This window comes from Tenrec ecaudatus, chromosome 2, assembly GCF_050624435.1.
Source record: "Tenrec ecaudatus isolate mTenEca1 chromosome 2, mTenEca1.hap1, whole genome shotgun sequence".
NCBI lineage: Eukaryota > Metazoa > Chordata > Mammalia > Afrosoricida > Tenrecidae > Tenrec > Tenrec ecaudatus.
In genome coordinates this window covers 65,454,547-65,470,026 of record NC_134531.1, presented here as the reverse complement: position 1 = coordinate 65,470,026, position 15,480 = coordinate 65,454,547, and the positions used below count along the sequence as shown (strand labels likewise).

Sequence of the window (15,480 nt, the reverse complement as noted above, 5' to 3'; positions counted from 1 at the left end):
GTGTGCGGCAAAAAGCATTGTCTATTTGTACTTCTAGTGGGCTGTGTGTATATGTGAGTGTGTGTGTGTGTATAGGGCAAAAGCATTGTCTTTCTCATTAGCACTTCGTGTGTGTGTGTGCGGCAAAAAGCATTGTCTATTTGTATTTCTAGTGGGCTGTGTGTACATGTGAGTGTGTGTGCAGGGCAAAAGCATTGTCTTTCTCATTTGTACTTCTAGTGGGGTGTGTGTGAGTGTGAGCATGTGTGTGTGTGGGGGGGGGGCAAGAGCATTGTCTTTCTCATTTGTACTTCTAGCTCCATGATACTCACCACCATCAAGAAGCTGTCGTAATTCGGCCGGGCTGCTGGAGCTCTGTGTCCTGTATAGAGTTGAACATTCCAGACCTAGGATACAAAACAGACTGTATATGCAAAACACAGTTCTCTGGAGAACCTGTGCGTCTGCTGCCAGAGAGACATTCCAGCTTTCCATCCAGTGTCTATTCTAGAAGTGTACTAAATATTCCTGGACATCAAGTCCGACTATTAATCTTCGCTGGCATGTTAATGATCTTGGCCAAATCCTCTGAGCACCGAGAAGCAGATTCATTATATATTTATTAAATTATGGAACATTTCATAGTGTTTCCAAACAGGGAGTGCATGCTAGTAGTGAGCTAGAAATCACACACCAAGATGATTTCCCCATGCCCCAGCCCCAACTGCTCTGCCCTTCGAAGAGCCCAGCTATGCACAGCAGCCAATAAGAACCCCACCTCATGGGCTGCCCAAAAGACAAACGGAGACTTTCACACCCAAGAGGTCAGTGACAGGGGTATTGGCGGGAGGGGTCTCATTACCTTTCTTTTCAATGGCTTCCAGGAGCTTGACCAGAAGAGGGGGCGCGATGTTGGGAGGAGCGAACTGCTCCGCGAGATCTGGAAGCGTCCAGGCTGCAGACAAAGAAGGTCCCCCGGTTAGGTGTGTTCCACTGGGGAGAACGCGACGCACACTCGGAATGCCTCCATCCAATCTGGCAGGAGCAAACTCGGACCCAAGCACAAGGGTCCTCTGCCTTGGGAAGTTCTTCCCACACGGGGAGGGATTTAGGGGCAGAAGGACCCTGCTTGCTTCTCTTCAAGCCCCTGTTCATCACAGCCACCATGGCAGCGGTCCAACCCACCACTGTCAAGTTGATGCTTACTGATAGCGACCCCAGGGGGCTGGCCTCATCAGGTTTGCACGTCTTTACTGACTCTTCTTGCTCCTGGGAAATGGCTCGTGGGATTGAACCACCCACTTTTCTGGTAACACTGCAAGTTACCCCTACACCACCAGGGCTGAGCCCTTATCGAGAATCTCCCAGAATCCCCTGCCCACGTGGCCTTGATGGCCTCTTCCCCAGATTCATCCTCCCTCTGGGTCGGAGGGGCAGGGGGTGGAGTAGCTGAGGCTGGATGGGAAGGGCCGGCTGATAGAATGGACTTGGGATGTACAGGGCCCCTTGTGGAAGGGTGAAGTCATAGACGGCCTAGGACCAGTTCTCCCCAAACCTCCTGTGCTGGGGCAGAACCCGGAGAAACACACTAACCCGAAATTGAAATCTGGCCACTGGGTCATGAGGAAGGAAGAACTGTCCAGGTAGGAACACGACCCATAAGGTAACTTCCTTTAACAATACATTATAACTGCACTCTTACTCCCAAGAAAACCTTTGCAACTGTTTTTATTTATTTATTTATTTTTTTAAGAAGCAAAACTGTGTTTATTTGCAGATAACATGATCTTATATGTAGAAAGCCTGCCCAAAAAACCCACTTAAAAAAAACTTATAATAACACCTCAACAAGGTTACAGAACACAAGATCAACATATAAAAATGAATTATAGTTATATACACTTACAGTACAATCCAAAAATGAATTAAGAATACAGTTCTATATTGTTAAGAATAACAATAAAACAACAAAACTTCACTACCATCAAATCAATTCTGATTCATAGCGACCGGCTAGGTCAGGGTAGCACTACCCCTGGGTTTCCAGGACATAACTCTTGGAAACATCTGTTTGCATGTTTGTTTTTTGTTTTACAATATAACTCTTTTTTTATTTTTTTTATTTTAACAATTTATTGGGGCTCATACAATTCTTTTCACAGTTCATACATATACATACATCAATTGTATAAAGCACATCTGTACAGTCTTTGCCCTAATCATTTTTTTCTCTTTTCTTCTTTTACATTTTATTAGGGACTCATACAACTCTTACCACAATCCATACATATACATACATCAATTGTATAAAGCACATCCATACATTCCCTGCCCCAATCATTCTCAAGGCATTTGCTCTCCACTCAAGCCCCTTGCATCAGGTCCTCTTCCCCCCCCCTCCCCATTCCCCCCTCCCCCATATGCCCTTGGTAATTTATACATCGTTATTTTGTCATATCTTGCCCTAGCCGGAGTCTCCCTTCCCCCCTTCTCTGCTGTCCCTCTCCCAGGGAAGAGGTCACATGTGGATCCTTGTAATCAGTTCCCCCTTTCCAACCCACTCGCAACTGTTTTTAAGTGTGATTAGTTCTCCCGTAATATGCCAGAAGAGGGGGCTACATGCATTCACCTCAAACATCTCAAAACGCCGAAACACAGGTAAGAATGCTGTCTTTGTGAAATTACCTACATGTGCCGCTCATTTATTCTCTATTGATGAATAACTCTGTGTATTTTAAAAATTAATCACCAGACTCTCATCTAAGAATAGTGAGCATGATTTATGAAAGATTAAATGCATAAGGTCTCAGTGGTGTTCCTCTTTATCCTAAGCCATACAGGACAGTGAGGAAATTTCTGAGCAAGACTATGTTCCAAACACAAAAATTCAACACAGATTGACAGCCCAAAAGGAAAGCAGAATTACCCATGCAACAGCAAAGGGTCCTGTAACACATGGACTCACGTGATCTTGCTCCAAGCTCTATGAGCCATTGCAACGGCCAGGACAAAAGAAGAGGCTCAATGATGGCTGCAGACCCTACGGTAGTGCTGTCTGGAGACCATTCTGCAAAAACGGGAGCTGGCTAGCTCTAGCATAGCGTGCTATTCAGAATAGTCGCTACCAGCCCCGTGTGATTACTGAACTCTTGAAACCGGGCGAAAGAACCGAATGCTCAGTCTTAGCTGATTTAACAGGTTCCACATGACCATACCCACCCTCCTAGGAAGCCAAGCCCCATAGTCTAAACAAAGAAGGGCACGTTTTGCCCACAGCAGGTGACCAACCGAGGGGTCAGACCCTAGGGGCGATCCCAGCAAGTCCATGCTGCCTTCTGCAGACCCCATGGGACTCAGAGTAGAAGTTTCAGGAGATGACTTTCCAGAAGGAGGGCACCAGGAACACATCAAAGACCCCAAACAAAGGGCTATAGCAAGCTCTCCGAGGACACAGACATCCTGACTGGGGGCTAGTCAGCATCTAAATGCCGGCGTGCGGCGTGTAGTGCACAGTCTTGGGGGACCTTGTCCTCAGGCAACCTGGGTAGAGCAGACGCGCTGTTACCTGTGTAGACATGGTGATGCCTGACAGTCAAGCGAGGGCTTTGCCTTTGTGCCGTTACCCACACTTGCCTGAGCCTAACGACCACCTGGAAAGCTGGTTAAGGAACAGAGATGTGGGGTGCCGTTCCAAACTCCCTGAGTCAGAGTGTCCAGGGTGGAGGGCAAAAGGATCTGTTTAGGGGAGTAAAACACCGTCTTCCTTCCCATTGCTGTGGAGTCGATTGCAACTCGGGGTGACCCTGTAAGGCAGGGCGGATCCTCCAGATAGGGGTTTCAAGGTTTCCATGACAGGGCTTGCCACAGCGTCCTCCTATGGAGCAGCGGGTGGGTTCGAACCACCAACCTGTCGATTCGCAGCTGAACACTTTCACCACTGCACCCTCAGAGCCGCCTCAAAAGTCCACCAATGGTATCCCAAAATCTTTGCATGTTCAAATGCAAGTGTATTTGGGAAATACACACCTAAAACACAAATGTCTTTCAAGTTTCATGGAACCTTCTGCATTAAAAATGTAAAGAAAAAAATTTATATTATTAATAGGGGCATACTCCACCTCCTTTCTGCAGCTACACTCTAGACCACTTCCCTTTGTCTCCGTGGCTTGTCAGCCGACAAACACCCTCTCCTCCAAATGCTCACTAAACTGGCCAACGTGAGATATTCCGGTTTCCACAGACGCAAGAGGAGAACCCACAGACAGAGAGACGGCTTGCAGGAACATGGATTGGGGCCCACTCCACCCCTTCCCTCAAAACCACACAGGCCCTCGTTCTGTTTTTCAATGTGAAGTAAATCTCTTTAGTCCTAGCTACTGGACATGGTAATTACTTAATAAAGAAAAGGTGGGGCTCCTCCCGGACTCTCATTAGCACCATCATATCTGCGGGCAAATATGAAAGTTCGATTCATGATCATTAAAGATTCCATCTACTTGTGACTCGAACAGACACCCACCAATTGTCACATCACCGGGTTGGCATCGATGCCTTTAAGACAAAAAAAGGTTCCCATCTCTCTCTCCTCCCTTGGACTTGAGAAACCGAGAAAAATCGAGACACGTTCCCCTCACTCCTCTAAGGAGCAGTGGCGGTGCACGGTTTGCACAGGGGCTGCTCACTGCCAGGTCAGTCTCCGAAGCCCCCGGTCACTCCAGGGCTGCCGACTCGCGCTCAGACGTCCAGGCTCGGAAAGCCATGGGGCCAGTTCTGCCCCATCCTCCCTATTGTTTTGCTGTCGGTCGGCAGACTCCATGGCAGGGGGTTGGCTCTGGCTTGGTTACTTCAGTGTGTTTCTTGGAAGGAGGCAGTTAGTCTAGCTTAACTGGAGTCCCTGAGGTGGCCACAGTCGTAAGCACTCACAGTAGCAAGCATTCAAGCTGAAGGTTGATGACAGGCGACCGCTCTAAGAACCATCAGGAGCTCTCGCACTCTGCACACCTGGGGCTGCCAGAAATCTGAATCCACTTGATGGCAACTAACAACAACAGAGCCCACCTGTCAGATAGGGGGCACTACCCCATCGCTGGTTCTGCTCAGACAGGTCCAATTGACAAGTCCTAGGGCAGCTGCGAGATACAGAGAGAACCCTGGACCTACTCTCAAATGGCTGACTTGGCACAGAGTAACAAAGCAAAAGCCGAACCACTTGCATTCCAAAGCATTAAAATAAATTCCCTTTGGAGTGCACGGAGTATATGTTCCACGTACTTTTTAAATATTAAACCATGCTTTCCTACGCACAGTTCGGATTCACCACACAGCTCAGCAAGTTTTTGCAATGGGGTTTATGAAGGGCCGATTGAATGAGAAGCCATTGAAAAAACAACCACCCCTGGATCGTCTAGATTAGTCTTAGCATGACATCTTCAATTCATCCCATCTCTCTTCTGGAAGACTGAGATACAACATTTTGGAAACACGACCTAGGAAGCCTTTATAGCCTGTGACTTCTGCTGCGAGCAACAGGCTGACGCTTTCAAAAGCAGGATATTGATCCTCATATTAACTATGCCTTCAAGATCAGTCAATACAGTAGCCTGAAGCTGACTTTTGCACTGGGCCCCCTTCTAAGGAATTACAATCGGAAACAATGACCAGGAATATTATTGCCAAATTTGATGTCTTTTTTGTTGTTGTAAAGTCAGTGGTCGAGTGCTAACACCACATCACGAGAGAACATAACACCAGACAAACCAGTCTAAGTAAGAGAGAGAGAGAGAGAGAGAGAGAGAGACCACATACAAAGGCGGCTACCCAACAGAACATACGTTAGCAGAAGGTGAACCTCCTTGAGTTGACGAGTGGATGTGTGTGTTCTCACTAGATGACACCTTCCAGGAAGATCGCTGGACCTCTCTGAGGAGGATGAGTTTGAGGTGTGTGTGGCCTATTTGGAGCACAGTGTCAAGATCTGGAGGACCAAGTCCACTCCTAGGAACCTGGGACAACATGCAGATTTCAGCGCAGAAGCCACCACCAATTTGTCACCAGATCCCAGTGGCGAGGCCAGGAAATGCCCGAGGTCAAAGAAAGGAGGCAGCAGCAGGAGGCTGATGAGAGCATGGAAGAGCCAGGAGACCCAGGTTTTGTAGGGGGTGGGGGGAAAGAGAGAGAGAGAGAGAGAGAGAGAGAGAGAGAACAAAGCACAACACCGATGATACAGCAAATGCTGCCTTTTCCACTCGTTCTATTTTCCCCCTTTTGCCCTGGTGACAATCAATCCCAGGAAAGAGGAGACGGAGCCTTCTCTCCAAGTCAAGCCCTTCCCAAACCACGAACGTGGCCAGGCCTGGACAGTCCCTGGGCCCCGGCGGTGTGGGGGACAGTGGCCTTCCCAGCATTGACTGGTGCCAACTCCGCTACAACGTGCAAGATGAAACCAGCACACAGCTGCGCCTTCTGGGGACATTCTCCATTAAAAAAGAAAGACAGTTTAGAGTTAGTTAGTGCCTGGCAGAGCTGAAGAGAAAGTTTAAGCCGAAATACTGAGATGCCAGAGCTGGGCCAAGCCAAGTATTTCACTACTGATGGAGGCAGCTTGGAAGTGTGTGAAAACTGGCACATGCCTCTCAAAATGTAGCGAAGCTACTCCGATGAGAAAGTCTGTAAGCAAAGGGTGAATCTGCATTAATGCAAATGGCAGCCTGCCCATTAGCGACTGCGGCCCGAACAGGTCTGTCTGTCAGAAATGATCCTTCCCATGACTGCCGGTTGGGGACATGTATGTTCTGATGAGGGAAAAAAAATCTAAGAAATCCCAACCAGCATCTTCATTACATGAACATCCGAGTGCCCTCATCCTCTGTGTCGGTCATAACCAACATCCAGAAGTTCTAAAGCCCTTAAGTTCTATGGACGGTTTAATACACACACACACACACACACACACACACACACACACACACACACACACACACAGCAACTGTGAGCCAGTGTCCCTTGGCTAAGGATCGATTCAAGCAGTTGCTGTGAGTCCAGTCTGATTCAGAGACACTCCTTGCACTGTAGGAGAATCACTCTATACAGTCTTCTACTCTGCGGCCTCTTGGGAAGAGATTGTCAGGCCTTGCTTCCTAGGTGCCTCTTGATCACACACACACACACACACACACACACACACACACAGTATAGACTCAAGTATAAGCCAACCCGAATATCAGCAGAGGCACCATTATAAAAATGTGCTGAAGCTTCCTCTAGTTCTTGAACGCTTCCTCCCCTCCCAATTATCATGACCCCAATTCTACCTTGCGGACCTGGTTAGACCAGAGGCTGCACAGCGGTGCAGTAGGGATCTGGAGACATAGGGAATCTAGGATGGATGAACCCCTCAGGACCAGCGGTGGGAGTGGCGACACCGGGAGGGAAGCGGGTGTAGAAAGGAAGAACCGATCTCAGGGATCTACACATAATCTCCTCTCTGGGAGATGGGCAATGGGAAGGTGGGTGAGGGGAGACACCGGGCAGTGTAAGATAAGATAAAATAATTATTTATATAACTATTAAGGGAGCAGGGGGAAGGCGGGAGCGGGGAGGGAGGGGAAGGGGAAAAAAAAGGAAACCGAGCTGATTCCAGGACCCCAAGTAGAAGGCGAATTTTGAGAAAGACGAGTGCAACGAATGTATAAGGGTGCTTTGCTCAATTGATGTATGTATGGATTGTGATAAGTTATATGAGCCCCAATAAAAAGATTTATTAATAAAAAAATAAAGTAAAAGAGTAAGAAATTCTGAACTAAATACAATAAAGAACATTTTCCACTGATGTGTAAGACTTACCACTTCAAAAAAAATGTGCTGAAAAACTCGGCATATATACGCATATATGCGGGGGCATGTGTGTGTTTGTATATATTTAAATCTACTCTAAATGGCTGAATGTTTAAATGCTCAAATCCAACGAGGCTGCCTCGCAATCCTGGTTTTCTCACTGCGAGTAATCTCATGCAGGTCCGTTCACTCGAACCCCTTTCTTCATCTGTAAAATGAGGGTGGTGCGCATGTCTGCGGACAGGAGCAACATAAACATGGTCCGCACGGTGGACGGTTTGCTCTCACGCCAGAGTCACTTAGGTGTGTGACTTATGATTACTAGTGGAGCTCTGAGATGCTCAGGGCACCTTTTGAGCCCAGCCAGCATCAGAGTTAAGAAGGATTCTCTACTTCACTCTCAGGTGGCAAACTGGAAGCCTATTTAATTAGAAGATAGCCAGACAAACAGGAACCCGCGATGATTTCAGAAGTCAAAGGAAAAGAGCACATTTCTTTTGTGCTATTTCAATGTACTGTCTTTTCATTCCCCAATAAGGGCTCTTCATTCTAATCTATTTGAGCTACTGTGCCCGTTTTCCAAATGTGAAGGAAAAAACACACGGAAGAATGGTGTGAGAATTGTGCTGAGCTGGGCGGACCCAAGCCTTTTTCACGTCCCCCTTTCTGAAGCAAGAAGGAGTGGGAGGGAGTGACAAGAGTCGCCAGCACAGGTAAACCAGAGTGTGGCGATGTCTTCCCAGGCCCTCTAGCCATAGCAGCCTTCCGGTCACTACGTCTATTCGCTGCATCTCTTCTGCCATCCCCAGCTGTGCAACAGGGAAGAGCCTCCCAGATCCGCTGCTCACGTGGCTCGGTTTCTGCGACAGAGATCTTCTTATGAAATGGAAGCGCTCACTCCACTTCCCTTCTGGTGACCCAGCCAGAGCTGAGTCACATGCGCGAGTGTGAGATACACTTAATCTCTGACAGGCTAGCCTAATTAATTGTGGTCCTTATCACCTCAATTGGGAATCTGATTTACAGATTACAATGGACAGAGTACAGCAAACTAAAGGGGTGGGAAGGAGGTGAATGAGGAAGAAAAGGCGCTTCCCCTTCTTCGTAGCAGGAAGAGGAGTTGATAGTTGAGTCCAGAGGATTCAGAGGATACTGATTTAAAAGGGAAGTTGGTGCTTTGGTCTGTTGATTTAGAAAGGTTTGGTCTGAAATGTAACCCAAAGCCCCCAAAACTGAAGGAAGAAAAGACAAGAGCAAACCACCTGACCATGCACAATGGGCCCTGGACTGAATGAACAAGTGAATGAATGAATGAATGCATGATTCCCAAGCCCCAAGGCTGCACCCCATAGGAAGTGTTTTACAGTAATGATTTGTTCTTTCACAGCGCTTCAAAGACAGCTCGTCTTTCTTGTCTTCAGTGGAAAGGTGAGGGCACCGGGATGCTTTGGGCCACGATCGCACAGCTCTGCCCAGTGTCCTGGAGTTCCCTCTGTTCGACCCACTGCCATCGAGTGGATTTTGACCAGGGAGGGTCTCTGCGACTGTCAATCTGGGAGCAGAATGCCGTGTCTTTCTCCCTTGGAGCAGCTGCTGGGCTTTAACCACAGACCTCTGGTGAGCAGCTGAGCAGTTCACCAGCAGGGCAGGGCAGTGCCTGCCAAGGCTCCCTAATGAGAAGGGTAGCTAACACATATGTAGGTCAAGCTGGGTCACATGCACTGGCTCCCAAAGTTCTTTCTGGTATGTCCAGGGAAGGCTGATGGAGTCTCTGGGTGGTACAGATGACAGCTGAAAATTCAGTTGTTCCAGGCTACCCAGAATGCCTTGGAAGAAAGGGCTGGCAATCTCCTTCCAAAGCAACTAGCCACTGGAAGGCACGGCTCTACCCTAAGGAGGAAGTAGGAGCATTCCAGGTGAACCAAACTATCTCTACTTCATGGCTAAAGGTCAACTCCTGGAGACACCCCTTGCCCATATGCTTATATAAAAAAAACACTCCACTCGCTGCCATCAAGTTGATTACAACTCACAGCGACCCTACAAGACAGAGTAGTACTTCCCTGGGCGTTTCTGAGACAGGAAATCTTTCCAAGAGCAGAAGCCTCATCTTTTTCCCATGGAGTGGCTGGTGGTTTCGAACTGCTTTATCTTTTGTAGTGAGTTGCCCAACTCCTAACCACTGAACCACCAGGGCTCCTATATATGTGACTACCTTAATAAATATTTTCATTATGGTAGAAAGATGCATGGCAAATATGCACAGATTCAACAATGTCTATGTGTACAATTCAGAGACACTGGTACCCTTCTCAGGATGCACAACCATGATCACCGTTGTTTCCCAAGATATTCCACCGTTAACATAAACTCAAGGTCTGGCCCCTAGCAAGCCCCCTCCCCCTTTCCCTCTTCCTCCTGCTCCCTAGGTATGGTCTGAATTTGCTTATTTCGGGCACAAAGGATCATATAGTATCTGTCCCTTCACGACTGACAGCTCAGTGTAAAGATGTGAAGGTTCATGCATCTGGCTACTGTTTCTATGTCATCACACATTTCCATGCCAAGTTTACAAAAAGCTGCTGCATTGGTGAAGTGCCGTGCAGTCGGTTTCGACCCACAGCAACCCTGCAGACAGCAGAATGAAACACTGCGCCATCCCCACGGCTCCGTGCACGTGGGAGTCAATGCGCCAACCCATCTCGACGAGGGCCTTCCTCTTTTTGACTGCCCCTTGACTTTGCCACAAATAGGATGTTGGTGACACTAACGTTGGGTCTTCGAGCGTAGCCTGGGAATCTCTAATGCCCCTTGACCAGGAGAGAGAGAGAGGGGAGGAGCGGGAAGGTCTGGGCAAAACTAGTGACAAGAAAGAAGTGTTTGATCCCGACTGGAAGCTAAGAGTAAGGAAGCACGAGGTTTTCAGTGCAGAGAGAGAGAGAGAGAAGGGGGAGAGAGAAAGAGCCAGCCAAAGAGGTGAATGCATCCAGTTTGGCAGAACAAGAAGTTTTCAGAAAGCCTGGATGGAAATCAGAGAAAACACTGATTGCTCTACCAACTGCAGAGGGAGGAAGGATCCCCCCCCCCACCCCTGGACGTTTTTAACCGTCCAGCAAAGTTGAAGGAACTGTTCAGGGAACACCCACGCACCTTGAGCCTGCACGGGTCCTTGTACCTCTTTGCTTCATCACTCTGGGAAGGGTATCAGGACTCAGGAGTCCCTGAAGAGTGTGGTCAAGGAGAGGGTCGGCGAGAATGAGGAAGACCCTCAATGACAAGATGAACGACACTGACTGCCAACGACGGATTCAAACACCGGACCAATGACACGGTGGCACCGGGCCAGGCAGTGCTTCACCCCGTGCTATGAGGGGTTCGCTCTGAATCAGAACCAACAACCGCATCACAAAGCCACGTATGCATCCAGCCATCAACAGACACTTATTTTTTAATATATTTCAAATTAAGTTGCGTACATCAGTCCACTTTACCCAAAGAGAGGTAATAAGTCTTAACTCAAGCAAAACAAACAAACAAACAAAAGCAAACATGAAATCTATAATTAGTCATCTGTGGTTCCAAACTTGAATGTGCCTTTGAAGACACTGTAAGCCAGGGGTGAGGCTTGTTGTTGGGAGGGGCTATTGAGTCGGTTCCGACCCAGAGCGACCCTCTGCACCACAGAACCAAGCACTGCCTGCTCCTGCACTGTCCTCCCAAGTGTTCCGGTACCTGAGCCCACTGCTGCAGCCACAGCATCAACCCATCTCCTTAGACCCCTTCCTCTTTGTCACTGCCCCTCCATGTCAGTAAACATGATGTCCTTTCTCCATGGACTCGTCTCTCCTGACAACATGCCCAAAGCCCCCCTCCATCCTTACCTCGAAGGAGTACCCCGGCTGTACCTCTCCAAGATGGAAAGACAGGCCTGGGGGCTCACATCGGCAACAAGCACCCAGGGCTTGTCCACGCAGCTGGCCCCAGACCACACTTTGTCACAGCGAGGATTCAGGCAGAGTCCACTAGCCGCAGAGAGCAAGTCCTGATCGCTGGCAGAAATGAGTCTTCCTGCTGATAACTTGTTGCAGAAAAGCCCTGGACTTCAAGAGCTAGTCTTACACCAGAGCGGAGCAGCATTGCCACCCACATGGCTAGATGCCTGCCGGGAAGATATCCCTGACAGACGGGGAGGGTCTAACTCTCAAATCTAATTAGGTCTGGTACTGTACCACACTAGCTATCAGAGGAGAGGATTAACCGCAGGGAGCTTGCTTCGCTCAGCATGTCTCCCCTGACTGGCTGCCAGTCCTCAAACGCCCCCCCCTCCAGTGAGGCATGGTCACCTGGGTCACACTTGCCCTAAGGGCCAGGGTAAGGTCAGACCCAGGTCTAGAACCTGGGCCTCACCAGCACCACATCATTGCTTGTCCAGACACACCCGTTCTAAAGGACTCAGCTCTTAAAATGTGGGGTGTGCACTGGAGGGAAAAGTGGAAGCAGGGGATTGGCCATATTAGAAGGGGGGCTGGAAGCCTGTCTGCTATAAGAACAACATAGGTGACTGTCCTCATGTCGGAACTCGCAGTGTGGGAACCTGCGCTCACCCTCTACTGAAGCTGTACAGCCGGCCAGGTTGTGAGGGGTCATGATTTCCCTTATCTTAGACACAACAAAACTGAGGCATGCTCCAAGTCGTGCCTGCAGGGCAAGCAATGCTGGGGTTTAAAGAGGGGCTTGACATCAAACCGGATCAGGGGCAACCCAGGAAGCCTGGTGGCTTCCCTAGGTGGCATGTTTCAGGCCACTGAGCCATGAGCAGAAGCTGAAAAATCTTTGCAGGATTCAAGACAGAAACAAAGCATTTGGTGATAGTTCCCGCCCCCCCCCCCCCCAGCTCCAAGCCTTCGTGACAAGAAGGGTGTTTTCCCAACAATGCGGGAGCCTGGGTGCTTCCTGCCATCACCCATGCCTTATCGGGATTGAGTCCCAGCCAGTCCACCGAGCCAGGCTCAGTATTTTTAACACAGCATTTATTAAATATTTTCGCAAAAGGCTAAACTAAGCACATTCTTCCCCAAAGATGTAATGACTTTTACCCAACACCACAGAGCTGGCTCACTCATCACTTTCAGCAAGGTACAAACGGGCTATTCGAGTTAATCACCGGGTGGGGGTGAGGCTCATTAAGGAGAACATTTGTGTCAGACCAATCTATATCATAATTAAGCTGGGATACCCTGCAGGTGCTACCAATAGAAGTAAATTATGTGTGTGTAATATATACATTACACACACACACACACACACACACACATTTATAGAAAGAGGTCTGACCAGGCTCCAAGAAATTCTCAAATAAGTTGAAAAGGATGGAAGAGGAATGGGGCAGACACACTGCTTCAAAGCCAGCAGGGGGAAAGTGATCTGTGGACCCCCTCGAGCACTAACTGGCGAAGAAAGAGAGGAAAGTTGGCAATCGAGCCTGACTCGGATACGGACGCAAGCCATCGGGAAGCTGATCAACGTGGTGGCATCGGATCCACTGCTAAACCTCCGTGGCACGGCGGGCGCAGAGGTAAAAGCACTCTTGGACGACCGTGGGGTCTCCTCCTTTCATGGTCGCCACCCAGTCGCCTCTTTCTCAACAACCATGGCCACTCTGCTCCACTTCCCCGTTGCGCCAGTCACGCCGGTCTTCGGTTAAAAGGGAAGTGAGCGATAGGTCTGGAACCACAGGAGGGTTTGGTACATTGTGTTCTATCAGATTAGGCCTCGGGGACTTTATGAATTATGAGCTGTCAACTACTTTTTCATCTGCTATAGAATATGCTTCTTAGAAATCGTGGCTATAAATAAAACAACAGATGTTTTCTGTTGGCTCCAAAGGTGCTGGGGTGGTGTTTCACCAAGGGGACAAGAAGGTAAGGGAATGCATCCACAAGGCTGTACTAGGAGGCCCCCTGTCGGTCACTTTGTGCATCGTGGCCTTTTGAAGATGGGTGTTTCCCAAGGGTCCAACAGAGAATAACCTTTGGGGGTCGAACAATGGCACCGATTGGGAAGACACAACGTGGATTCCGTTTCCATCAACAGGCACGGATGCTTTCCTGTGCACGACGGTGGTGACATCCTATGAGAAGTCCTCACACAGTGGCTGCGCTGCACCGGAATAACATGCAACAGTGAGTCAGGGCACGAGCTGTAGGTCGAAGCTCTTCTGTTGACAGACTGGGCGACTCTAGGCATAACATTTAGTATCTCTGGGTCTCGGTGTCGTACCAATAAAGTCACACTGGTTTACACCCCAAAACCAAAGCCACTGCCATCGAGCTGATGGTGACTTTTGGCCATGCTGCCCAGGGTTACTGGAGCAGACAACCTCGTCTTCCTCCCTCAGAGTGGCTGATGGGTTTCAACTGCTGACCTTGGGGGCAACCCAGCCCCTCAGCCACAGCTTGGCCAGGGCTCCTTTAAGAGGGATGCGGAAAAAGAGGAGCTGACACCAAGGGCTCCAGTAGAAGGAAAATGTTTGGGAATGATGGCAACATCTGCACAAATATGCTTGATACAACTGATGTATGGATGGCTGTAAGAGTCTCCAGTTACATGATTAAAAAAGAAAAGTTTAACTTGATTCTCTGAAACCTCCCTAGGTCCGCCAATCTTGGCTGATCACTGGAATCGCTGAAACTTCAGGGTTCTAAACTCCTCCTGCTGCAGATTCCGATTCATGCGATTCCAAGTGGAGCTGAAGGATCGGAGTTTCACCAGATCCCCAGGAGATTCTAATGATCAGCTGAGTTTGGGAACCTAGGCTCTAGAACAGACTTTAAAGAAAAAAAAAAAACAACAACAAGAAACTCCCAGGCCCAGTCAATAAAACTAAATTACATTGAAACATTAATTACTTTAAAAACATCCCTCTAGCCATCATGTTGATGCAAACCTGGCAAAAAACAACAACAACAAAAACATTGCTCTCTGGGAGATAACCAAGGGATATCAAATATCTGGGGGGCAGAGAAGTGAGGTGAATGCATTTAAGTGAGTGGTAGAATGGAAAACCGTAATAATATATCATGGGGTTAATACCCCATTGGCCTGTAATTTTCAATAGGGGGAGTAGGTGGGGGGTTGGTTTGGACTGTTTGCTAACTACACTGTTGCTTTGACATTGAGCCTGACACCTACCTTCAATGGGACTATGGCAAAATGACTCCTGTTTTCAGTAAGTGGCTGTAACAGACAACAACTAGCAACCTCTTCTTAAACTGAATGTCTTCCAAAGTCGTGAATCTACAGATAAAGAAATGTATATCTGGATGAACTCAATATTGATGGAGGTGGGTGAAGATTATGAGATTGGTAGCAACATGGAAGTCGGGCCAGGCAGGGAGAGCGAGCAAGGTGGATGGTCAAGGCTTATTTCCTGGACTCAAGCTGGCTGCCAGCTCTCCATCTGCAACAGGCTCAGCTTCAGATGAACGTAGAAGGTGTGTCCCTCCTGTCGGCGACGGCAGGTGACTGAAGGAGCTTGTATCACTGGGCTGGTAAGTCAGAAAGCCCCAGGCCTGCTTACGAGTTCACATCTCCGTAGTGGGAGCTAATGTCATTTCCCTTATCAAATCAGTGATCGCTAAGAAGTCTGGTCCTGGGCACAAGACACAA

General features: G+C 48.5%; 1 protein-coding gene across 1 annotated transcript in view; it reads right to left on the bottom strand.

Moving 5' to 3' along the window:
- Positions 1-15,480, bottom strand: part of PIK3R1 (phosphoinositide-3-kinase regulatory subunit 1) — a 96,150-nt gene that overhangs the window by 27,160 nt on the left and 53,510 nt on the right. Inside the window, exons 3-4 of the mRNA XM_075541119.1 lie at positions 842-934; positions 312-386 (exon numbers count right to left, since the gene is read on the bottom strand). Coding sequence (XP_075397234.1) covers positions 312-386; positions 842-934 — 168 coding nt within the window. The remainder of the gene's footprint in view (positions 1-311; positions 387-841; positions 935-15,480) is intronic.